General features: G+C 35.8%; 1 protein-coding gene across 3 annotated transcripts in view; it reads left to right on the top strand.

The window, feature by feature from the left end:
• Window positions 1–905: 905 nt before the first annotated feature.
• Window positions 906–26908, top strand: part of LOC149777689 (rab-like protein 6) — a 67207-nt gene continuing 41204 nt past the window's right edge. For 2 of the 3 annotated variants that reach the window (XR_016415443.1, XM_089938740.1), the window contains exons 1-7: window positions 906–1056; window positions 8536–8757; window positions 11188–11294; window positions 13847–13972; window positions 17698–17795; window positions 20662–20802; window positions 23036–23141. Coding sequence is in view for 2 of the 3 variants with exons in the window: in XM_089938740.1 (XP_089794866.1) it covers window positions 8610–8757; window positions 11188–11294; window positions 13847–13972; window positions 17698–17795; window positions 20662–20802; window positions 23036–23141 (726 nt within the window). In the remaining variant the exon portion in view is untranslated. Of the gene's footprint in view, window positions 1301–8535; window positions 8758–11187; window positions 11295–13846; window positions 13973–17697; window positions 17796–20661; window positions 20803–23035; window positions 23142–26908 lie in introns of all 3 variants that reach the window. The other variant, XM_089938741.1, reaches the window with a different exon arrangement.

The raw sequence follows: 26908 nt of genomic DNA, 5'->3' as shown, positions 1-26908 counted from the left end.
TCAGTGAATAGTTGAATATATAGCTATAAGGACTCATAACGATTGTAAATCTTTCATATTTTTAAAACTTAATTATACGTTTTCTTTTACGCACGACGTGTTATTGTTGTCACTGTTTTCATTTCGTACCTGATTTGGGCCCCCGTACAACGATTACATTTGCCGCGAGAATACGATAATCTCGTTTTATCTTGCAGTAGACGCAATATGTTCTATTGGACGCAGTTTGTTGCCAGAATGACATCATTTACAATATTTTCGGAATACAGGAACGGAGATAAATGATAAATAAACAAATAAGGCAACTTTCATTAGCATGTAAATTATTGCTTTTATTTGTTATTCGTTCCTTGTTTAGTGCCGCGAGAATACGGCACCCGGACGTTTCGGACCAGGACGTTTGGCCCCACTTCGATGAATATTTATAGAAATTGATACACTACACCATTGTCCCCACTTTACTTTACCATTCAGATTTTATTGTAATCCCTTCTCTCCTCCATTTTTATAGAAATTAATCACCATTAGTTACCTACAACCATCTATTACAATAAAATGGTGTGACTCTAATAGGCTATAAGTATCTTCTTCTTCTTCTGTTAATTTGTCTTACTTTTTAAATAAGTCATTGAAGCTTTTGTGTAAATAAAATAAAATAATAGCACATATGTTTTGAAATATAAAGAAATATTTTAATTGAATTTAAACATTTTAGTTATTAATTGATGTCAGAACTCATACAGTGTCATGGTCCGGAACGTCCATTAAAGTGGGCCGAAATGTCCACTGAAGTGGGGCAAAATGACCTGGGTCGAAACGTCAGTGGGGCGAAACGTCTCTAATCCACCAGTGCTTCTTCTTGATAGTTAGGAATGTGCATTAAAAAAAAAAAAAAAAAAAAAAAGTACATGCGCCTCTACGACTCAGAGTCAACCGGATGCCAAAATTACGAGATCGCAATTTTGACGAGATGATATGTGTTCATAACAAAATATTTTCCACACATTTAATTTAATGAACTATGGTTACCTCTGAGGATAAAGTATTTTAATTTTGGTAATTATGTTTAGGTTGAATCACATGTTTCAGATTGATTTGTATTTTGACGGTCTGAGAAATAAGATGCCATTTGTCATAGCAGTTTGACATGGAGTTTGATCTATACTGAGTGTAATATATTACGTTCATCGCGAACAATCATTAAAGCAGAGAGTGTGGGGTTATACGAAACACCTAAATCCACCACCAAATCCACTCAAATCCACCTCCAAATCTGCCGTTGATACGTGCGAAATGCAAGGTATAATGTTCTTCAGGTATCATGCGTTACACTAGACCAGCAAGTTGTTCTCCACCTTTTTTTGTTTTGTTTGACCGCCGCCAGTCAGAAACAAACAAACAAACAAAAAAAAAAGGTGGAGAACAACTTGCTGGTCTAGCGTTACGCGAAATAGCAGAAAAGTAGACAAGTTGCAGTAGATGGTTGAAATTTAGCATATGGTTCGTTTTATCTTGTTTTATTTTTTAATATGCTCTCGTATGTAATATCTATGTATAAAAAAATTCGTTGTCATGTTTAAATTATGTATATTGACATAACAGTTTTCAATATTTATATTAAAACATTCCACTGTTGTTTGATAACCTCAAAACAAGTACCTTGTTTATATTGCATATCATAGGTAGTAAATGTATATTTATGTGTGTTTGTGTTTGTACAGATATACTCCAATTACACTCAAATTGTGTTATATACAAGCTTATGTTCTTTGGATATAATTTATTTATTGAAAATATCATAAAAGTTGATCGATACTAGGTTAACCAAGTACACAAAATTGCTCTGTCACATTAGCTACCATGTATTGAAGAAATTATGATTTCTCCATGTTGGACTGATAGGTAAATAGTAAGCAAGTAGTGGAAGTCAGTCTGCATTTATTGATATTATATATAAATTTATGTTTTAAAATTTAATACTGAAAGTTTCAAGAAAGTCTGTTCAGTCCTGATTATTGAATTCTCTGCACTTCAACTATCATCAGGAAACTCCCAGATGAAAATTATGGACTTTTACCATGGAGGCTAGATCACTGATTCATGAAAAGAACTTGGATCACTCCTTTCTGTTGACTTCTTCCCTAAATGTCCATATACTTTAACATTGTGTTTCAAGTGGCATGAATTTAATGACCTTCTAATGGATGTATGAGGATTAAAAGTATGCATAATCAAACACACCTTCTAATGGAATATGGATGTATGAGGATCCAAATAGAGTGATTAATCACCATTTAAAGGTATTCATAATCAAACACACCCGTTAGTGAAATGGTTGGCACTGAACAATAATGACCTGTATGACTGATGTTTTAGGCTGATCTGATGTATGAGGATCCAAATAGAGTGATTAATCACCATTTAAAGGTATTCATAATCAAACACACCCATTAGTGAAATGGTTGGCACTGAACAATAATGACCTGTATGACTGATATTATAGGCTGATCTGATGTCAGTAATTGAAGCTGTGACCGCACTGGTAGTCTAAGTGGTCAGAGTGTCTGCCATAGATGCAGTAGGTCATGGGTTTTAACTCGGGCTGAATCATACCAAAGACTTAAAAAAATAGTACTAGCAGCTGTCTTTCCTGTTTCTCAGGATGAAGAGGTTAGTATTAGGACTGGTCAGCCAGGTGTCAGGATATGTGACTGGGTGAGACATGATGCCACAAGTTTGTGGCATGATACCCCAGTGGTAGACGTCACTATAAACTACCACACTGCAGACATTGTAGTGATATGACTCAAATTGTTTAAGCTATGTCAAAGATCCAAAAACACACATTGAATCTGACTATTCTGGTCATGAGCCAGTGCCGTAACCATTGAGCTGCTATACTAGTTGATAATAGTAAGAAAAGAAAGTGTGTGTGAATGTCATGAAACATAGCACAAAGAACAAATTTTGTGTTTGATTCTGGATCGAATGGATAGCCAGTGTAGGGTACAGAGCAGCGGGGAGGTGTGCTGTGATCATGATACTCTAAGTATGATCTGAGCAGCTGTGTTTTGAACTTCTTGAAGTTTCTGGAGTAGATATTGAGATGAACCAGACAGAATGGAGTTACAATAGTCCAGTCTTGAAAGTACTAATGAACACAAATGTTTTTGTGGCATCAACTGAAAGATATTTGCGAATTGAGCTGATGCGTCTTAGCTCAAGATATGCAGCCTTGCATATGTTCATGACATGTTGGTGCAATGTGAGAGTACTGTCCAGAGTAACACGTAGGTTTCGTACTGATTGTGTGAATTTAATGTTGGCGTTGCTGATATTTATTGTTTGAGGTAAAGGATGTGAATGAGAAAGTCATTGTGTTGTGATCAGAATGGCCTCAGTTTTATCATCATTCATCTGCAGCTTGTTACAAGTCATCCATGATTTCACATCAGAAATGTACCTCTCTACACCTTGGATGGTAGCATCAACTTCATTTGGGTGGCTAGATTTGTATATTTGTGTGTCATCAGTGTACAATTGGTGAGGCACTGGATGATGATCTATGACACTTGAGAGTGGCTGAGTGTACAGAATGAAGAGAACAGGTCCACGAACAGACCCCTGTGGAACACCACAACATAGATCAACTGGGCTGGAGTGTATTCCATTTGCAGATACAATTTGTGTCCTGTTGACCAAGTAGGACTTGAACCACAGTAAGGCTGTATCATAAATGCCAAATACATGCTGGAGATGGTGAAGTAATATATCATGGTCTATTGTGTCAAATGCTGCAGACAAATCAAGGAGGGTGAGGACTGTAATCTTTCCGCTATCCAGTGCAGAGAGAATCACATATTTTGTTAGAGTTTATTGGAAAAGTATTTCTTCTTGAAATACATTAGCCAATCATAAGTACCTTAGGAGAACTACTGTCTCACAAATCCAGCCTTTCCATGGTTACAAACTTTTAGCTGTAAAAGTAAAAGTTATCTGACCACCTAGTTGGCAGTTGGGCAGAGTGATCTCCCTTTGGTACATGGATTAGCACCAAATCTTGACAAAGCATCGGTTACTGCTATCGCTATAACCAAGCAGCATGCTCTCATCAAGAGAGACCTTGCAAAATCCCAGTTTTTGGAATCTCTTCATGTCTTCATATCTAATGGGAAGTATACTCCATCTGTATTTCCATCTTTTCTTTCTTCCTATGTTGAGAAAGTTCTGCCTTTCAGTTTGCTATCACGTAAATAGTATTTACCTATTTGGATTGGTAGCCTATGTGACTTCAGAGTAGTTCTGTCTATAGCTTTAACTTATATGTGTGTGCAAGTCTTTAGAAAACTCAAAATATATGTATAATTTTTACTACGACCAGATACATACAGGTAATTTGTCTATACCCATGCAGTCTTAGTGTCTGTGTGCCAAGTTTTACCGCATTTAGCTGTGGTGACTTATCTCAAACAGCATAGCAGAACAAGTAGTCAGATGATTGTGTTCTGGATTTTCTAAACTGGTGTCTTCATTGACAATCCACACTTAAGCTCAACACTACTAATGTATTTGCTTCGAATATTGGTTGAAGCCATTAGTACAGTCACCAAAATCATTGCATATGAGTGAAACTTCCCTAATTATCATGGGATGGAGATCAGAGTTCTTATTTGAGATCTTTCATCCCAAAGGGCTCAACTCAGTTTGGAGGAACCTTTACTTGAGGTACAAAAGGTTACTTGAGGTGAAAAAAGATTACTTGAGGTACAAAAGGTTACGTGAGGTACAAAAGGTTACTTGAGGTACAAAAGGTTGGTTACCTTTTCAAATGCAGCTTCATAACCTCTGCTGGTTTTGTGGGATGGAAATAGTTTCCCATTTGAAGCTGCTCTGTGACAGATGGAGTCCTATCCAGCTGGGTTATCTAGAAGCTGTCTCACATACCTTAAGTGACTGGAGATGGTATCTCTGATGTAAGGGGATGTATCTCCTTCCACCTCTTCCCTATTATCCGCCAGTATTATGATTGGGTAAAGTATTTAAAGAAAAAACATTTTTTTTATCATAAAATGTTTCTTTGAGAATACTTACCCAATTGTATTACACATACACCCTCCCTGCCTCCCTGCAGTTGCATCCATATAGAGAGGCTGCATTCCACTCCAGTAGTAACTGACATATTCACAGGATTTGGTGCCATTCCCTGTTCCAAGGGGAGGTCACTGAGCTGACCCCCACTTAGGTGGGCAGATAACTTTTATCTTTTCAGCTAAATGTTTTTAGCCTGGGATGGCTGGATTTGCAATGTAGCAGTAGATCTAAGGTATTATGATTGGGTAAGTACTCTAGAAGAAACATGTTTTACTATTAAAAATTGGTTTCTCATACACTGTAAATAATAATATATGGTAAAATAGCAATCAATGAAAAACTTTGGGAAATGCAAACAGGTGGAAAAATTGAAGGAAATTAACACCAATTAAATATGTCTTGTCAGGTAAAATTCATGGTTTAATCTCTTAATTCTGTTTAGTGTCAAAATTATTATCTCTTCTATTAAAACATGAAAAGACGTTATGTAAACTCGACTCAGTAGAGTCTCAGTCCACCCATTTTTCTATAATGTTGAAGTAAAATCCTGAAAAAATTGATTTCCATAACATTCACCAATACTGGTGAATTTTGATCACATTTATGATATCCAGTACTAACCGTACTCAGGGACCCTAGTTGCAGGGTCAGATATGCATGAAATTCTTAAACAACGCACAGTTTCTCACTGTAAAACATCCTCATGGTATGTCTTATTTTCCCCAGCATGCCTCCTTTTTTCTATTTTGATAGCTAGCCAGCAGAACACGTAAATTCAAGATTTAAGTAAAGAGGCATGAAACCAGCATGACTAAACAGTTAATCTTTTTCATTGTAATTATCTCATGAAAAGGACTGCCTTTCCGAAAGCTACACTGGTACCATGTATGTGAGCAGTTACAATTGATGGTCAAATAATCAATGCCTTGTTGTAATGGTGTTAAACTGGTGACATTGCAAATATAAATCATAAAAGTAATTGAAGCTTTACAGAAGTTAGATTATGACACTATTGTCAAATCATCAGTTATAATAATAATAATAATAAAAATAATAATTGTTAATTAAGTTTGTAGGGATCCACACATATTATGATCATGAATGAGTTTAATGAAGACTAGGGATCCACACATTATCATCATGAATGAGTTTACTAGGGATCCACAAATATTATGATCATGAATGAGTTTAATAAAGACTCGGGATCCAAACATAGTATGATCATGAATGAGTTTACTAGGGATCCACACATATTATCATCATGAATGAGTTTAATGAAGACTAGGATCCACACATATTATCATCATAAATGAGTTTACTAGGGATCCACACATATTATGATCATGAATGAGTTTAATGAAGACTAGGGATCCTCACATATTATGATCATGAATGAGTTTAATGAAGACTAGGGATCCACACATTATGATCATGAGTGAGTTTAATAAAGACTAGGGATCCACACATATTATCATCATGAATGAGTTTACTAGGGATCCACACATTATGATCATGAATGAGTTTAATGAAGACTAGGGATCCACACATATTATGATCATGAATGAGTTTAATGAAGACTAGGGATCCACACATTATTATCATGAATGAGTTTACTAGGGATCCACACATATTATCATCATGAATGAGTTTAATAAAGACTAGGGATCCACACATATTATCATCATGAGTGAGTTTAATAAAGACTAGGGATCCACACATATTATGATCATGAATGAGTTTAATAAAGACTCGGGATCCACACATATTATGATCATGAATGAGTTTAATAAAGACTCGGGATCCACACATATTATGATCATGAATGAGTTTAATAAAGACTAAGAATCCACATATTAAATATGGCAGTCTTGTATCTGATTATCTGAGCTTCAGAGAGCCATATTTTGTTATCTAATTTTGATCATACTTGAAATATGAGCTTATATCATTCAGGTCTTGAATGAGCTCAGTAATGAGTGGGATCCACACATTAATGAGAGAACGTTGCATCTGATTGATTGGGTGTTACTGCTCTTGAAGCCACATTTTTTATTGGATTTTAAGCAAACTGGATTTGTTTTGGTTTCATGGGGATTAAACCCATTTTTTACCACATGAAATACTATATATGGTGGCCAATATATTGGGTGGAGGAAGAACCACTGACCCATGGGAAAATGGAATATAGGCATTTATCTTCTTGGATCAGATCATTAATGAGCCAGATCCATGTATATATTAATTAATGTGATGATCTTGCATCAGATCTTGGATGACTTTGAAAATGAGCCAGATCCATGTATTAATATGATGATCTTGCATCCAATCTTGGATGACTGAAAATGAACCAGATCCATGTATATATTAATTAATGTGATGATCTTGCATCAGATCTTGGATGACTTTGAAAATGAACCAGATCCATGTATATATTAATTAATGTGATGATCTTGCATCAGATCTTGGATGACTTTGAAAATGAACCAGATCCATGTATTAATGTGATGATCTTGCATCGGATCTTGGATGACTGATAATGAACCAGATCCATGTATTAATATGATGATCTTGCATCCAATCTTGGATGACTGAAAATGAGCCAGATCCATGTATATATTAATTAATGTGATGATCTTGCATCAGATCTTGGATGACTTTAAAAATGAGCCAGATCCATGTATTAATGTAATGATCTTGCATCCAATCTTGGATGACTGAAAATGAGCCAGATCCATGTATATATTAATTAATGTGATGATCTTGCATCAGATCTTGGATGACTTTAAAAATGAGCCAGATCCATGTATTAATGTGATGATCTTGCATCAGATCTTGGATGACTTTAAAAATGATCCAGATCCATGTATTAATGTGATGATCTTGCATCCAATCTTGGATGACTGAAAATGAGCCAGATCATTGTATATATTAATTAATGTGATGATCTTGCATCAGATCTTGGATGACTTTAAAAATGAGCCAGATCCATGTATTAGTGTGATGATCTTGCATCCGATCTTGGATGACTTTGAAAATGAGCCAGATCCATGTATTAATGTGATGATCTTGCATTGTATCTTGGATGACTTGATTACAAGCATGAAGTTTTACTTATTGATCATACTGCGATCTTTGGAAAGAATTATTATTGTGATGTAGTTAAATAGGTAAAATGAACATGATATCAAATTTGAGAGATAGGTTGTATAAATTTTGCTCTTACAATACTATATATACAAGCTTAATGAAATGGTGAGGTGTTAAGTTATGTAAGCCATGTGAGCAATATCAGGCCTACTTTGGGCTCTTGTTTTTATAATGATGAAGTTTGCTACATACCAAATTGACAAAGTAAAATGTTATGTATTATAGATGATTCAGAAATAAAAATGTGACACACCGTAACAGCAGGTTATATTTTCTCCATTTTCCTTTTATTTTCAGCACTGCGGTAACGCCTTGTTAGCATAGCGCAGGGACAAGTGTATAAGACAGATGACATAAAGCAATAAACCACAATGTCCTTGTTTAGAAAATTTCTGGGCAGCAACCTTCAGGAAGGAGGGGCTGGGAAAGGGTCAGTAGTGCGAGGAACCCCACCCCCAGGACATCAGTCAATGGGGGCACAGCTGCAGAGGAAATTTGCGAAAGGGGTTCAGTATAACAGTAAGTGATACATTTTCATCACAAGTTAATTCATCATTAGTGATATATTATCATTAAGTACAAATCTAACAGTAAGTGATACATAGTCAAAGGTACAATTCAACATTAGCTGATACATTGTCAAGGGTACAATTCAACATTAGTGATATATTATCGGGGGTACAAATCTAACAGTAAGAGATACATTGTCAAATGTATAATTTAACATTAGTGATACGTGTATATTATCAGTGGATATAAATATAACAGTAAATGATACATTATCAAATGTATAATTTAGTTTTATTAATACAGTTAAACCTGTCAATAATGTTCACCCATGGGAAAAAGTCAAATGGCCTTTGGACACAGGTGACTTTTTGCATGCTCTTTCACAGTTCAGACCTGGTTTTTGAACAAATACCATGCAATGAAAAATACTTCTTCTTGACCGCTCTGGTGGCCTAGTGGTTAGAGCGTCTGCCTCGGAATCGAGAGGTCGTGAGTTTGATCCATGGCTAAGTCATACCAAAGACTTATAAAAATGGTACTTACAGCTGCCTCACTTGGCTCTCAGCATTAAGAGGTTAGTGTTAGGACTGGTCGGCCTGGTATCAGGATAATGTGACTGGATGGGACATCATGCTACATGTCTGCGGCATGATGCCCCAGTGCTAGACATCACTATAAACTGCCACACTACAGACATCATAGCGATATGACTGAAAAATTGTTAAAGCTATGTTAAATATCCAAATCACACACACACACTGTTTGCACTGTCCATAATTTTATGCAGTGTATGTTGAACTTGTTTTGTATGATTCACCTTTATCCATAATTCAGGGTAGAAGCTAGGCCTACCAGACTAATGTCATGTTATTTTGTAAATAGCAGATAATTCTTTGCCTATGATTTCATATTATATTTTAAGATCATTATTACTTGGAGGTAAACATGTTGGCAGATGTCGGGTTCAAGGTCTAGTTTAAAAAAAAATAGAAATTAGAATGTTTAGAATGTTCTAGGAGCAAGTTGTTTACTAATTTGATGGGAGAATGACCCTCACCTTGGATCTAAAAGGAATCAAATTAAGAATGACATTATGCAGTACAACACTCACTATAAGGCCCTTCATTATGATACAACTTCTGTTATAAGGTGAATAAGGTCATACATGTTATGTCATTATGTGAACTTAAATGTATTATGTACCTCAATGTCAAGTCCTTTCTGTGACTGATGTATTATGTACCTCAATGTCAAGTCTTTTCTGTGACTGATGTATTATGTACCTCAATGTCAAGTCTTTTCTGTGACTGATGCATTATGTACCTCAATGTCAAGTCTTTTCTGTGACTGATGTATTATGTACCTCAATGTCAAGTCGTTTCTGTGACTGATGTATTATGTACCTCAATGTCAAGTCTTTTCTGTGACTGATGTATTATGTACCTCAATGTCAGGTCTTTTCTGTGACTGATGTATTATGTACCTCAATGTCAAGTCGTTTCTGTGACTGATGTATTATGTACCTCAATGTCAAGTCGTTTCTGTGACTGATGTATTATGTACCTCAATGTCAAGTCTTTTCAGTGACTGATGTATTATGTACCTCAATGTCAAGTCTTTTCTGTGACTGATGTATTATGTACCTCAATGTTAAGTCTTTTCTGTGACTGATGTATTATGTACCTCAATGTCAAGTCTTTTCTGTGACTGATGTATTATGTACCTCGATGTCAAGTCTTTTCTGTGACTGATGTATTATGTACCTCAATGTCAAGTCATTTCTGTGACTGATGTATTATGTACCTCAATGTCAAGTCTTTTCTGTGACTGATGTATTATGTACCTCAATGTCAAGTCTTTTCTGTGACTGATGTATTATGTACCTCAATGTCAAGTCTTTTCTGTGACTGATGTATTATGTACCTCAGTGTCAAGTCTTTTCTGTGACTGATGTATTATGTACCTCATTGTCAAGTCTTTTCTGTGACTAATGTATTATATACTTCATTGTCAAGTCTTTTCTGTGAATGATGTATTATGTACCTCACTGTCAAGTCTTTTTTTTATGAATGATGTATTATGTGCCTCACTTTCTAGTCTTTTTCTGTGACTGATGTATTATGTACCTCATCGTCAAGTCTTTTCTGTGACTGATGTATTATGTACCTCATTGTCAAGTCTTTTCTGTGAATGATATATTATGTACCTCATTTCAAGTCTTTGCTGTGACTGATGTATTATGTACCTCATTGTAAAGTTTTTCTGTGACTGATGTATTATGTACCTTGTCGTTAAGTCTTTTCTTTGACTGATGTACATTGTTATAAAGAGAAAGTATTGTAATTCGAAATTAACTGATGAAAAGGACATAATGCCTTCACTAATTAAAAAGATTTCTTTGATCCCAATTTTATGGTATATGGTTGTTATCTCTTTCAGTGAAGATTGTGATAAAGGGTGACAGAAATGTTGGAAAGACTTGTCTCTTCCTCCGTCTTCAAGGTCAGAAATTTGTAGAGGAATACCTTCCTACTGATGAAATTCAGGTATGCTTGCTATAAATATTAAAAATATCTGGACATTCAGGTATGCTTGCTATAAAGGTTTTAAAAATCTGGACATGAAAATAGATCTCTATTACATGTGTTATTGGAATATGCAATATTCTGCTCTTTCTTTTATCTTAGAATAAGATAAACTAAGTATTCTGGATGAATTTTTAAGAGGGATAAAAAGAGGAGCATGGTCATGTCACATCATTTGGCTTGGCTATTTGAAGTACTGGAGAGCTTATGGCATGACCCTGGCATTGTTTGTATACAGCAGCTGTAGACGGAAGCTTAAAGTCAGTTTAAGGTTTTGATTTTAGCTCAGATGACGGAATTTTTACATTTAAATTCCATTGCTGTGCGTTCATGGCATATGCCTGGCCATGTTTAATGCTTTTTTTAACCCAGTTTTACTGATTTAGGGGTTGTGAAGCAATTTATGGGGAAACGTTTGCGTTGGAAGTTGCATTTAAGGTTTGCTCTATGTAGACAGTAGGTAAAGTTGGTTTTTAAAGTTTTATTTGATGCTTGTAGGAAGGAACTGCAAGAGTCATAACATGAGCCTGACATTATTCAATATTTTTTAAAACCAATTTTCTGAATTTTTTGCAGGTATATGTTCCGGGGGGGGGGGATTTTATAGGAAAAATCTTTAGGCTAAAGTTAACGTTTAAGATTTTGTTTTTGTGGTGTTTGGGCAAGTTATGCTGTTTTTCTTGACAACTGTTCTGGTGTATCTGGTGTAGGTGTCTTTCCAGAATCCATTACAAAGCTTCACAGTAGGATAACTCCCAGATAAACACAATACGTCTGACTGAATTTCCATCTATGAATAGTAAGCATGACTCCCAGATAAACACCATATGTCTGACTGAATTTCCATATATGAATAGTAAGCATGACTCCCAGATAAACACCATATGTCTGACTGAATTTTCATCTATGAATAGCAAGCATGACTCTCAGATAAACACCATACGTCTGACTGATTTTCCATCTATGAATAGTAAGCATGACTCCCAGATAAACACCATACGTCTGACTGAATTTCCATCTATGAATAGTAAGCATGACTCCCAGATAAACACTATTTGTCTGACTGAATTTCCATCTATGAATAGTAAGCAAGACTCTCAGATAAACACCATACGTCTGATTGAATTTCAATCTATGAATAGTAAGCATGACTCCCAGATAAACACCATATGTCTGACTGAATTTCCATCTATGAATAGTAAGCATGACTCCCAGATAAACACCATACGTCTGACTGAATTTTCATCTATGAATAGCAAGCATGACTCCCAGATAAACACCATATGTCTGACTGATTTTCCATCTATGAATAGTAAGCATGACTCCCAGATAAACACCATACATCTGACTGAATTTCCATCTATGAATAGTAAGCATGACTCCCAGATAAACACTATATGTCTGACTGAATTTCCATCTATGAATAGTAAGCATGACTCTCAGATAAACACCATACGTCTGATTGAATTTCCATCTATGAATAGTAAGCATGACTCCCAGATAAACACCATATGTCTGACTGAATTTCCATCTATGAATAGCAAGCATGACTCTCAGATAAACACCATATGTCTGACTGAATTTCCATCTATGAATAGTAAGCATGACTCCCAGATAAACACCATATGTCTGACTGAATTTTCATCTATGAATAGCAAGCATGACTCCCAGATAAACACCATACGTCTGACTGATTTTCCATCTATGAATAGTAAGCATGACTCCCAGATAAACACCATACACCTGACTGAATTTTCATCTATGAATAGTAAGCATGACTCCCAGATAAACACCATATGTCTGACTGAATTTCCATCTATGGATAGTAAATATGCATCAAAAAGATTCAAAGAAAAAGTTACATTGGACTGAATTTCCATCTATGAATAGTAAGCATGACTCCTAGATAAACACCATATGTCTGACTGAATTTCCATCTGTGAATATTTAGCATGACTCTTAAGATTCAAAGAAAAAACTGACATCTGTCTGAATTTTCAACTACGAACAGTAAGCATGACTCTCAGAGAAATGCCATAGGTCTGAGTTAATTTCCATCAGTGACACAGCAAGTATGAATCCCAGATATTGTATTTTGAAGGTGCAATGTATTACTGGTAAACCAGTTTACCACTGTATTACTGGTAAACCAGTTTACCACTGTATTTGTTCTGGTGGTAAATGCCATGGTACTTTTTCTTTCTACCGGTACATCAGTAGTTTCCATCAGTACGGAGTTATTACAACTTTAATGATATTACCAGTGGGTTTTTATTATTCATAACAGAAATTGAATAGTTAAAAAAATGCCTTTGAAGAATTTTGGTAAAACAGAATTGATGTATTGGATTTGAATGACCTTGAAATCACCTGTGTGAGTAACATTGTTTGCAAGTTGTCAGCATCTACAAGAATTACAAAACTGAATCTGATTTCATGCTTTGTATGTACATTAAAACTTCTAGAAAACACAGACTTGAAAGATATTCATGTTTGTGCCACATTATTTACAGGTTGCCAGCATCCATTGGAACTACAAGACAACAGATGATGTTGTGAAGGTGGAGGTGTGGGATGTGGTGGACAAAGGAAGGAAGAGGAAAAAACTGGATGGCTTGAAGATTGATCATGGTGAACTGGTAGGAATTTGGCAACAACAATTCAGTGTGTTCACTTATTACCCACTGTTACAAAATATTGCTTTTGTACATTTGTCAGTCAATAATGCATCTGCCTTTATTTTGAAAAAATTGTTGTTTCTTGGGCTCAGAGCGTTAAAGATATTTCAACCTAATTTTGCAATGTCAGGCAAGTTGCATATAGGTGACTTTTGCTGCTTAGAATTTTCAGTATTCAGTATATTTTTTTAGTTACCATGGAAACAGTATGTAGCATAAGAAGTATATAAATTCATTTGTTGTTTCTGGAGAATAACTCAAACTAATTACGATATTTAAGCCAAACTTGGTGCATGTGTCAAGGAAATTACATTGGGGTGCTTCAGCATTTAAGCATTCATTGCTTTTATGATACCATGGAAACAAAATGTGGCATAAATAGTCAGTCACAGTTTTGTTTCCAGAGCAGGACTCTAAAACCATGCACGATTGGAACAGTCTGAAAATTGTAGTCTGGATGTACCATTTGCTATTCTCATTCTTGATTATCAGTATTTGTGATGTTTATATCCATCTGTCTTTACAGCATCCATCAATTATCCACACTAACTTTTATTTCAAAACATCAATACTGTTTATGATATCTCTGAAATGTGTTACATATTTTAGACTAGTGGTATAGATGCCCCTTTATTCATTCATCCAGCCACCATTCATACTTTTGTTTTTGGATCATAATTCAAAAGCAATTCAAGATATACCTATAAAATTTGGTTTACCTGTAGGACTAATGGTCCAGACATGCCTTTTGCTATTCACAATTCTTTAGTTTCATTTTAATGTTATAGCCATTTATACATCAATTCATCCATTATTCACATTTGTTTTGGGGGTAAAACTTTGCAGACTGGTGCCTTAGATGTGCCATTTGCTATTCACAGTTCTTTACTTCAGTATTTTTAACATTTTCATCCATTTGTCTGTTCATCAATCTGTCCATCATTCACAGTTTAACTTATCTATCCATCATTCACAGTTTAAATTATCTATCCATCATTCACAGTTTAAATTATCTATCCATCATTCACAGTTTAAATTAGCTATCCATCATTCACAGTTTAAATTATCTATCCATCATTCACAGTTTAAATTATCTATCCATCATTCACAGTTTAAATTATCTATCTATCATTCACAGTTTAAATTATGAGTAAATCTCAGAAGTCATTCAAGATTTTTCATTTTAACTGTGTACATGAGTCATACTTTTACTTAAGGCAGTTAACTTACGGAAGTGTAATTTTTATACTGTATTCTTTGGCTTAAGGCAGTTAATTTATGGAAGTGTAGTTTTTATACTGTATTCTTTTGCTTAAGGCAGTTAACTTATGGAAGTGTAGTTTTTATACTGTATTATTTTACTTAAGGCAATTAACTTATGGAAGTGTAATTTTTATACTGTATTCTTTTGCTTAAGGCAGTTAACTTATGGAAGTGTACTTTTTATACTGTATTCTTTTACTTAAGGCAATTAACTTAATGGAAGTGTAATTTTTATACTGTATTCTTTTGCTTAAGGCAGTTAACTTATGGAAGTGTACTTTTTATACTGTATTATTTTACTTAAGGCAATTAACTTATGGAAGTGTAATTTTTATACTGTATTATTTTACTCAAGGCAATTAACTTACGGAAGTGTAATTTTTATACTGTATTATTTTGCTTAAGGCATTGTACTTGTTACAAGTTTAATATACATTAACCTCAATCATTGATAACAAAGAAATGATCAGAAAAAGTTTGCCATCAAACCTGATAAATTTAACAACTGAATAATAATGTTGGGTCATAAGTTTTACAATTACATGATTAAAATGTTTTGAAACGAAGCAAATTTCATGTTATTTTTAAACACGTTGCTGTACAGTATGGTAACTATCTCTTGGATTTTCATTTTGTAGGGAAATAAATTGCTTGTTGATTTTTTCACCTTTTATCTGTTACATATTTTTAAGACCTAGTGTAATAAAAATAATAATATTTAGCTTACATGGCCTGAAAGCCAAATGAGTTTATTGGTATTGCTTTGTGTTGTGTGTCCATTTTCTGCCCATCAACAATTGATTGTTACCTCTCTAAAGTCCATATTTCTGATCCACTTGTGTTTAATGGGAACACAAATGGATCAGAAATATGAATTGTAGAGAGGTAACAATCACCTGCTGATTGGAACACAACTGAATCAGAAATATGGACTTTAGAGAGGTAACAAACCATCATGTATGAATAATTAGCATATTTAATCACCCATTGCTCTATGCATTATGAGCACAGACTGTTTGGTCACACACTGTGCAGTAGGAAAGCTTAAATGCCATTTTCCTTGATTTGTATAGCATTATTGATGTAAATAACACATCATTGTCACACAGTGTGCAGTAGGAAAGCTTAAATGCCATTTTCTTTCCTTTGTATATCATTATTGATGTAAATAACACATAAATCATCATTGTCACACAATGTGGAGTAGGAAAGCTTAAATGCCATTTTCCTTCCTTTGTATAGCATTTTTGATGTAAATAACACATAAATCATCATTGTCACACAGTGTGCAGTAGGAAAACTTAAATGCCATTTTCCTTGCTTTGTATAGCATTATTGATGTAAATAACACATAAATCATCATTGTCACACACAGTGTGCAGTAGGAAAGCTTAAATGCCATTTTCCTTGCTTTGTATAGCATTATTGATGTAAATAACACATAAATCATCATTGTCACACACAATGTGCGGTAGGAAAGCTTAAATGCCATTTTCCTTGTTTTGTATAGCATTTTTGATGTAAATAACACATAAATCATCATTGTCACACACAGTGTGCAGTAGGAAAGCTTAAATGCCATTTTCCTTGCTTTGTATAGCATTATTGATGTAAATAACACATAAATCATCATTGTCACACACAATGTGCAGTAGGAAAGCTTAAATGCCATTTTCCTTGTTTTGTATAGCATTATTGATGTAAATCATCATTATTACACAAGCTTGATATGAATTGCAATATCATATCTTGTTGACAGTACCCAGATTGGGATTACACTTGCCATTTGGGTCTAATTGGATGCAGACACTAATGCTGTCAAATCAACATGATACAGCATTCCATGTCAAGTTACTGTACAGATATGTCAAGTCAACATGATACAGTATTCCATGTCAAGTTACTGTATGAACAATGTTAAGTCAACATGATACAACATGCCATGTCAAGTTACTGTACAGATTATGTGTCAAATCAACATGATACAGCATTCCATGTCAAGTTATTGTACAGATATGTCAAATCAACATGATACAGCATTCCATGTCAAGTTATTGTACATATAATGTCAAATCAACATGATACAGCATTCCATGTCAAGTTACTGTACAGATATGTAAGGTCAACATGATACAGCATTCCATGTCAAGTTACTGTACATATAATGTCAAGTCAACATGATACAGCATTCCATGTCAAGTTACTGTACATATATGTCAAGTCAACATGATACAACATTCCATGTGATGTTACTGTACAGATATGTCAAGTCAACATGATACAGCATTCCATGTCAAGTTACTCTACATATATGTCAGATCAACATGATACAACATAACATGTCAAGTTACTGTACAGATATGTCAAGTCAACATGATACAACATTCCATGTCATGTTACTGTATATTTATGTTTCATTTCAGGAAGAAGATCAGCAAGAGCTGTGCCTGGATGCAGAGTTTATTGATGTGTACAAGGGAACTCAGGGAGTCGTACTGGTGTATGACATCACAAAACAGTGGTTTGTTTCCTGTTTTTGTCTTCCACCATTTTGCTAAAAGTTGGGGACATAGAATCTGTGTTTCTTTTTCTTTGTCTACCCATTAAAGTTTCTTTTTCCACTCTGTAATTTTAAAGCCATTTGAGATTAAGGGATAAAATTTGTACTACTATTACATTATCATTTTAGGGTGTTTGCATACAAGTTGGGGGTTTATATTTTTAAGGTCAAGGTGATAGCTCAATAGGTTAAGTTTTCCTGCACACTTTTATTTCCGCTTCAAGCCATCTGAGATTATCAGATTACATTTAGTATATTTATGCATTATCACTAGAAGGTGTGTCATTAGTCACACTGGAGACTTTTTCCTCAAGGTCAAGGTTACAGCTCAGTATTTTTAAGTCTTCGATCAAGCTTTCCATTATGCACTATAACATTTGAACTCTTTGAGATTAAGAAATAAATCTTGGTGTAAATTTGCCTCATCATTAGGATATGTGTCACGTACCACATTGGTGATCATATTTAAAGGTCAAGCATATGGTTGAATGTTTTAACTTTTCCATGACACTTTCCATTCTTTTTTGAAAACTTAAGAGCTGTAGGAGATTACACCATTGTGTCATTAGAAGGTGTGTTGCATGCCACATTGTTTCCATCTTCAAGATCAAGGTCATAGGTCAGTATTTTAAATTGACCATTACTTTCCATTTCTTTTCAATGACTTTTGATATTATGAGATGAAACATGGCATTGTTTTACTTCATCATTGGCATGTGCATTGCATATCAAAGTAGGGGTCCTATTTTCAGAGTCAGGGTAATGGATCATTATGATATGATATATTCAATAACTTTAGAATCATTTGAGATTAAGGGTTGAAACTTTGTGAATTTATCATGTACTGTACTGGGGGTCAAGGTCAAGGTCAATACTTTAGGTTTCAGTCACATTTTCCCTGCCACTTTAATACTTAAGAACTATTTTTAGTTAAATGAATGAAAGTTGGTATACATTTGTATTGTCACCAGATGCTCTGTGCATTACACATTAGGAGTCAAGTCCTCTTGGTCAAGATCACAAATGTATCTTTCATGGTTGTTTTTGTGTCTGCGTTGCATTTTAAAACTGCTTGAGGTTCATGGATCAGCCATAGTACATGTGTGTTTCTATATTTGATGGCATCTCATGCATCAAGTCAAGGTTGATCTTTAAGGTCAAGGTCAGTTTCTTACCTTTTCAGAACTTATGCTCCAGTGCTGTTTGAGATTCAGACATAAAACTTGCTTACTTGTCTACATATCACTGTCAAAAGAAGCCAGTCAGAATTTATTTATGTATTCTTTCAGTGACCTTGCCTCAGTCAGTGGAAAAAAAGTAAGAATTTACATGTTAAGTTCTACATTCTGGAGTGAAATGATAATGGGAATTACTGTAGCGTTAGCAATAAATCATCTAACTAATAAACAGTTAAGATCAGTTACCAACAGTTTTTTTAATATGAATTTGAGAATATGACCCCTTAATATATAGTAACAATTTAAAGTTTTGTGGTTATAGGATAAACAGTATTGGAAATATGGTCAGACAGTTTTTGCAAGATGTTGATACTATTATTCATACATATATGGCCTTCCATAAAAAGTAGGTCACAGAGATCATTTTTTGTGTCTGAGAAACACGTTAAGTTTGATTATAAGATGTAGTGTTACCTAAATTTTCAGTGTGGTTCAGAACTCGGCCTTTAAGAAGTGTTTAATCGTAAATCATGTTAGCATCAGCATCTTCATTTTAAGCAATAAATTATTTTTTTTTTAAAGTTTGATGCAATCTGATTACCTTTGTCACTAGCAGTCAATCATGCTTATTGTATGCATCCTGATTTTAAGACATACTAACACCAAGGAAGAAACCGTTGCATAGAGTTATCTCCCTTTCATTGTGTCTGTGTTGTACATTAACCGGTTATTGGTTCATTTAACGTCTTCATCCCAAAATTACCCATATTATGAAAATGACTAATTAAGATAAAGCTTGACTAAGGGGCCGCTCACCAGATAATATGTACTTTTGAGAGAGTGACGTATGTAAGGTGAAGTAGTTCGCATTTAAAACATGCACAATGGAGAGAATGTTGACATACCTCTATGCTACATTAATGTAATGTGGACGATATTTCTTTTGGATATTGTACTTTTGGAAATTTTACATGATTTAAGCACACTGCTAACTAAAATGATTGCTCCCTTGTGTTACAAAATCAGCCTGAATTAGTCTAAAGTACACTATACATAGCAGCTATTAAAATAGGGAAAATGAATTTTGCCAGACTAGACAATAGCAGCTTCTGAAAGTGCAATGAATGAATGACCAAATATATAAAATGTAAAAAAGTTATCAGCTTTTTTTTTATACAATTTACCTCTTAAGTTCAGGAAGTGAAAATGACCAAGTAGAACTAGCACTTTTTTGAAAGGTGCACATCTGAAGTAAGGCCAAACTGTATACTCTATAACCCATAGTACACCCATCAGTCATACACCAAAATAAAGGGAATTAAAGGTTCTTTGCATTATACCTAAGATATACAAGGTCTTTTTTAAATAGTATAACCAGTGAGGAAAGCTGGGGAAATTCTTTTTCTTTAGAATCCTAACCCTATGCAAAATACGAAACTGTAGAGCGCCACCTAAGTTGTGTTTCCCTGTTTTAGACTAGGTTGTGTTTCCCTGTTTTAGACTAAGTTGTCTTTTCCTGTTTTAGACTAAGTTGTCTTTCCCTGTTTTAGACTAAGTTGTGTTTCTCCAGTTTGAGGACATTTTCATATGTTGAAATAGCTAACAAAGAAAGAATTAGGCTTGACTAAGTTGTGTTTCTCCCATTTTAGGACGTTCTCATATGTTGAGCGAGAGATCGAGAAGATACCACCACACATTCCAATCCTTGTCCTGGGAAACCACAGAGACATGGGCCATCACCGCACTGTGTTGGAGGACAAGGCACATTACTTTGTCAGGCATCTAGAAAGGTGAGAGGCACTTTGGTCAGAATTTATTTTTGTGTCAGCCATTTTGGAGATTCTGGAGTTCTGAGTCTTTTGTTTCTCATTTAGCAACAGATAAAACTGATACGAGATTATTGAAGACTAACCCAGTGGCTTAAGAGACATAGTTAGAGTGTCCACCTAGGATGCAGGAGATTGAGGGTTTGAACACCAGCCAAGTCATACCAAGGACTCATAAAAATGGTACTAACAGCTGCCACATTTGGCACTCAGCATTAAGAAGTGAGTGTTAGGTATGGTTGGCCTGGTGTCAAGATAATGTGACTGGGTGGGACATAATGCTTCATGTCTATGGCATGATGCCCTAGTTCTAGACATCACAGGGCCCCGAGTGGTCTAAAGCGCTCTCTGTTATGGATCACTGCCATCTCACTTTTGTCTGCGTAGGTTTGAGTCTCAGATTTGGCCAATGTGGATATGTGACCACGCTTGCCAGTAGCTTCTCATAGGTCGGTGGTTCTTTCCGGGGTTTTCCCGGATTCTTCCTCCGCCATTAATACTGGCCGCCATGTATAGCCTATCGTGTGCTGAAAAATGGCGTTAAACCCTACAACAACATCAACAATCTAGACATCACTATAAACTGCCACACTGCAGACATCATAGCAATATGACTCAGATTGTTAAAGTTACATTAAAAATTCACAAACATTATTGTGGTTTCAAAGCATACTGACCATGTCATAATGGCATTTTTAGCCTATGTCTGCTGCCCAATCACAACTATGTCATAATGTCAATAATGTCAGACCAATCCTGACAATGTTAGAAAGGCATTTATAGTTCTAGCCAGCTGCCCAGTGTCAATCATTTCATAAAGGTATTTGTATGCCTAGCCTGCTGTCTCCTCATTACCAACCATATTAGAGTATTTATAGTCAAGCCTGGTGCCCAATCCTGACCATGTCGAAGCATTTATAGTCAACCTGGTGCCCAATCCTGACCATGTCGAAGCATTTATAGTCAACCTGGTGCCCAATCCTGACCATGTCGAAGCATTTATAGTCAACCTGGTACCCAATCCTGGCCATGTCGAAGCATTTATAGTCAAGCCTGGTACCCAATCCTGGCCATGTCGAAGCATTTATAATCAACCTGGTGCCCAATCCTGGCCATGTTGAAGCATTTATAGTCAAGCCTGGTGTCCAATTCTGACCATGTCCAGGCATTTATATTCAAGCCTGGTGCCCAATCCTGACCATGTCAAAGCATTTATAGTCAAGCCTGGTGCCCAATCCTGACCATGTCGAAACATTTATAGTCAAGCCTGGTGCCCAATCCTGACCATGTCGAAACATTTATAGTCAAGCCTGGTGCCCAGTCCTGACCATGTCGAAATATTTATAGTCAAGCCTGGTGCCCAATCCTGACCATGTCGAAACATTTATAGTCAAGCCTGGTGCCCAATCCTGACCATGTCGAAACATTTATAGTCAAGCCTGGTGCCCAATCCTGACCATGTCGAAACATTTATAGTCAAGCCTGGTGCCCAATCCTGACCATGTCGAAACATTTATAGTCAAGCCTGGTGCCCAATCCTGACCATGTCAAAGCATTGAAAGAAATTAATAAATCGTGTCTACAAAAAACACAAAATGTCTTAAGCCCAGAAATGAAGGAATCAGCAGCATTTCTAAAAATATTGTTGTTTTATTTTAACTTTTTCTTTTGGTTTCTGGGTTGTAGTTGCTGGTATTCTCAAAAATGAATGAATGGATTTCCAATTAGCAGAATGGAAAAGAAATAAAAACTTGTACACACTCTGGTAATAGAAAGGAGCTGATTTATCACTGACTTGTAGGAATGAGAATATTAAACAAATTGTATAGTGTGTTTTGATGTAAGCAAGTAATTTGTTGTAATGGTAAATCAATTGTTGTAATAGGAAATCAGTTCTTGTAATGGGAAATCAATTGTTGTAATGGGAAATCGAATGTTGTAATGGGAAATCAATTGTTGTAATGGGAAATCGAATGTTGTAATGGGAAATCAGTTGTTGTAATGGGAAGTTGTTTGTCCAAGTTCATCACATCAGTTACATTGCATTGATGGAGATATTTCAGCCAAATTATTGCTTTTCTTTTGCTTATTCAAATGTTTCAAAACATTTTTTGTCATCTAATTATCATTGATTGCATTTCTTATAAATCATGCTCATACGTGCACTTGGTTTACATATGATTGTTTCCCTTTGAAGACCAGAGGGTGCTGCTCACATCAGGTATGCTGAGTCATCCATGAGAAACAGCTTTGGACTAAAGTATATCCATAAATTCTTGAATCTGCCATTCCTGCAGCTACAGGTAAGCCAGTTTTGTCTTGCTTGCAACAATGTAAAAAAACTGTACCTTTAATGCGTACAACTCTATGCACCATCCTTTCATGACTATTTGCCATTGTACATGTTATGTAGAATATTCATCCAATAGATACATATTTGGTACAGAATTCCATTCAGTAGATACATATTTGGTACAGAATTCCATCCAATAGATACATACTTGATACAGGATTCCAGCCAATAGATACATGTTTGATACAGAATTCCAGCCAATAGATACATAGTTGATACAGGATTCCATCCAATAGATACATACTTATTCTCTTATATTCTGTACAAATTCCAGTCAAGTGACATAAAATATTTCTTATCTAGCAATATTTCCACCTTGTCATGTGTTGTCATATTTTGGAATTTTCCACCCTTAAACTCTCAGAACTTTTATTGATTTTTATTGTATTTTCACATGCTGTTTTTCTTCTAAATCCTTTCATACATGTCAAATCCTTTTTAAAAATCCTTTGTATGTTGATCAAGGAGAGTAATTTGCTTTATACTGGTATAGATAAACTGCTTATTGATGCATATGTAAATATAATAGGCTTCTAAGCGACTTTGAATGTCCCATCTCAGAACTCGTTATCCCCAGAACCAAGAAACTGTAAATGTACAGACAGTGTAAATGTACAGACAGTGTAAATGTACAGACAGTGTAAATGTAGACAGTGTAAATGTACAGACAGTGTAAATGTACAGACAGTGTAAATGTAGAGGCAGTGTAAATGTAGACAGTGTAAATGTACAGACAGTGTAAATGTAGAGACAGTGTAAATGCAGAGTGATCACAGTGAAAGCCTTATCAGTTCTATTATCTTTATCAATTCCAAAATATTTGACTGATTTTTAGAGGAGATCACCTGAAATAATTCGGTTTTATTTGCCTTTATTCTTTCTGTTAAACTGATATACAGCAGAGTTCTTCCCAATAAATTTATTTATATAAATAGTATAAACTTCATGCAAAAAGCTCATGCAGAAAGGTGAAAAAATGATTTATTTTGTACTCTTATCATAAATAGTCCATTCATCTACATGTAATGTTACAAAAGTACTTAGTCCAGAATTTTGAAAAAGCAGCTTATGGGTATGCTTCAGTACATTGTAACAAGACTTTAACGTCCACCTCATGTCCGAATATTTAATTAATCTCATGTGGGGACTTTGAGATGCTCTCTCCATCCCTCATGCATTGTACTGAGTCCACATTATTATTATTGATGATGATGTTGATTATTATTATTATTATTATTATTATTATTATTATTAATCTGATGTGGGAATGTTGAGATGCTCTCTCCACCCCTCATGCATTGTACTGAGTCCACATTATTATTATTGATGATGATGTTGATTATTATTATTATTATTATTATTATTATTATTATTAATCTGATGTGGGAATGTTCCACCCCTCAACAACCTCATACCATACTGTATTTGTGAATTCATTAGAATTGTTGATTAGTTTAATGGGTGAAATTGAGATGCCCTAAACACCCCCATGAAGACACAATAATAACACAAGAACATGTAATTTAATGGAAAAAAAGCATATCATTTTAGTACATTATTTCTCTCCAATAATTATTACCTGATCACATTACAGATAATCCTCCCCACCCTTCCCTACAATGCATCCATCCTTTAAAGTGTTGCTCAAGTGAAAAAAATACTTTTTAAAATTCAGTATAATGGTAGTTACCTAGCTGGTTGAAAGGTCAGTTAACCAGTAAGAGTTGCTTCCCTTTGTCTATATAAAAAATGTTTCTCCTTCAAATACGTTCCCCGATCACATTAACGTTAGGGATATAAGCCTGCTACCTCTCGAATCCAGCCCTACTAAAAGACGAAAATTTGTCTTTACTGTCGATCTCATATAGACCAAAGGGCAATAACTCTTGCCCGTTACCTCCCCTTGCCACCGCCAGGTGTCACTAGTTTTTAAACTTCGCTTGTACTGATAACACATGCATTATACCTCCAAACAATCCAAGCCATCTTAGCGTTAAATTGGACCATCCGAAGTTAAATTTGGATTTATTGCATTGGACAATCATTCTTCTACAGGTTGTATACATTATTTTAAAAATGTTTTTCAAAATTGAGTGACTTTGTCATCCTTACGGATTTCGTTTACTGAAGACCATGTTACACACGCTATCGCAGAACTTGTGTTGTCAATTAAGAGTTAATGCGACACTGACTAATTTTGCTTACTCCGTTAGTAACGGTTGTGGTATTAGCAAATTAATAACATGCTGAATTGATAATGTGTGTTTTGTTTTCTTTTCTTGTGTTGTTTCAGTAGAAATGTCAACCAAATGCATGAAAAAGTTCAAAGCAAAAGAAGACAATCATGACTCTTGTATTGTATGTACCAAGTGTACATCATCTATACCATGCAGCGTGTGTAATACTTGGACAGAGCAAACGTGGGCTGATGTAGTCCAGAAGGCAGCAAAAGGGAGGGATAGACGGAATAAGCTGAAGAAAGATAGCACTGATGTCCTCAGTATACATCAGAAGACAGCCTCCATTGCGAGCCTTGTGGGGGATGTTGGGGTCCCCCCTCAACCTAATGTTCATCGTTTGCAACCATCAGCCACAGTAACATCAGCGGCAATGGAGGAAAATAATGTTGACAGGGTACAACAGTCCAACTTTGAACAGATGTGTTGTTTGGTCCAGGAAACGACGACGCAGCTATTGACATCAGGCCAGATATTACCCTTATTTCCCTCGCTCGCTTCCACAGCTTTTTCTGACTCTTTGGGGGAATGTTCCCCCAATTTTAGGTTGCCCAGTGGGCGTAAGTCCCCCACATCTCCAAGCATGGTCTTCAGGCCTGTAAGTCAGGACGCATGGGGATTTTACCAGATCCATTGGATCCATTTCTTTATACAACCTCTACGTCACCGGCCGTCCAGCTGTCCCAGCATGGGGACCCTATTGCTAAAACGGTCCGACCAAACATGACTTACGGAGATTTTAGTGATAAATCTGTCTGTCAAGCTGTACCGCCAGCAACATACCAATACTGTGGCGGAGATTTTAGTGAGAAATCTGTCCGTCCAGCCAGGCCATTGGAGCAGCCGGTACCGGTGATAGCATGACCATCGCCAACATTCAGACCGACCACAGGCCAGACAAACCAGCCGGCAGGGCTGGCCGTCCATATGTTCATGGCTTATCCACAAGGGAGAGTTAGTGACAGTGTTAAGGATGATGGAATCGCGTCATCTATGCCACCTGGTATGCTCCATCCAGAAATGCAAGCTATTACAGAACACGACTCGGCACACAGTGAGGGTGACAAAACTCCTGCAAATCAGCTGTACACAGATCCATCTATGGAATGAACTGAGTTTGGCTTCAAGGCGGCAGTGGAAGAAATTTATAGGGTGTTGGCAACTTCAGAATGCCCTCCACCTTCTACCGCCACTCAAGACTAATAAGTTATGGCGTCTGTAGATCTTGACGGGGAGGAAGAGACACCATCCTTCTGGCTCCTTCCCCAGTCGGCAAAAATTAAGGAGATCAATGATCGTCTATCAGGACGAATAGGTGATCCAGGGAATGCTAAGGCATTCTTTTCAGAAAGCCAAGTACCAGCGACGTTCTCGTATCGCTGGTACAAAACTCATTCAGACGCCTTCAGTACGGATCTTCCGGCCCTGGACAAAAATATGGCAGCAGTTCACATGTCTGCTCCACTGTTTTACAGAGTGG

Source organism: Sinohyriopsis cumingii, chromosome 17 (assembly GCF_028554795.1).
Source record: "Sinohyriopsis cumingii isolate HCF-2022 chromosome 17, ASM2855479v2, whole genome shotgun sequence".
Lineage (NCBI taxonomy): Eukaryota > Metazoa > Mollusca > Bivalvia > Unionida > Unionidae > Sinohyriopsis > Sinohyriopsis cumingii.
Note: the sequence above shows the minus strand (reverse complement) of the source record. Positions and strands in the feature narration are given on the sequence as shown.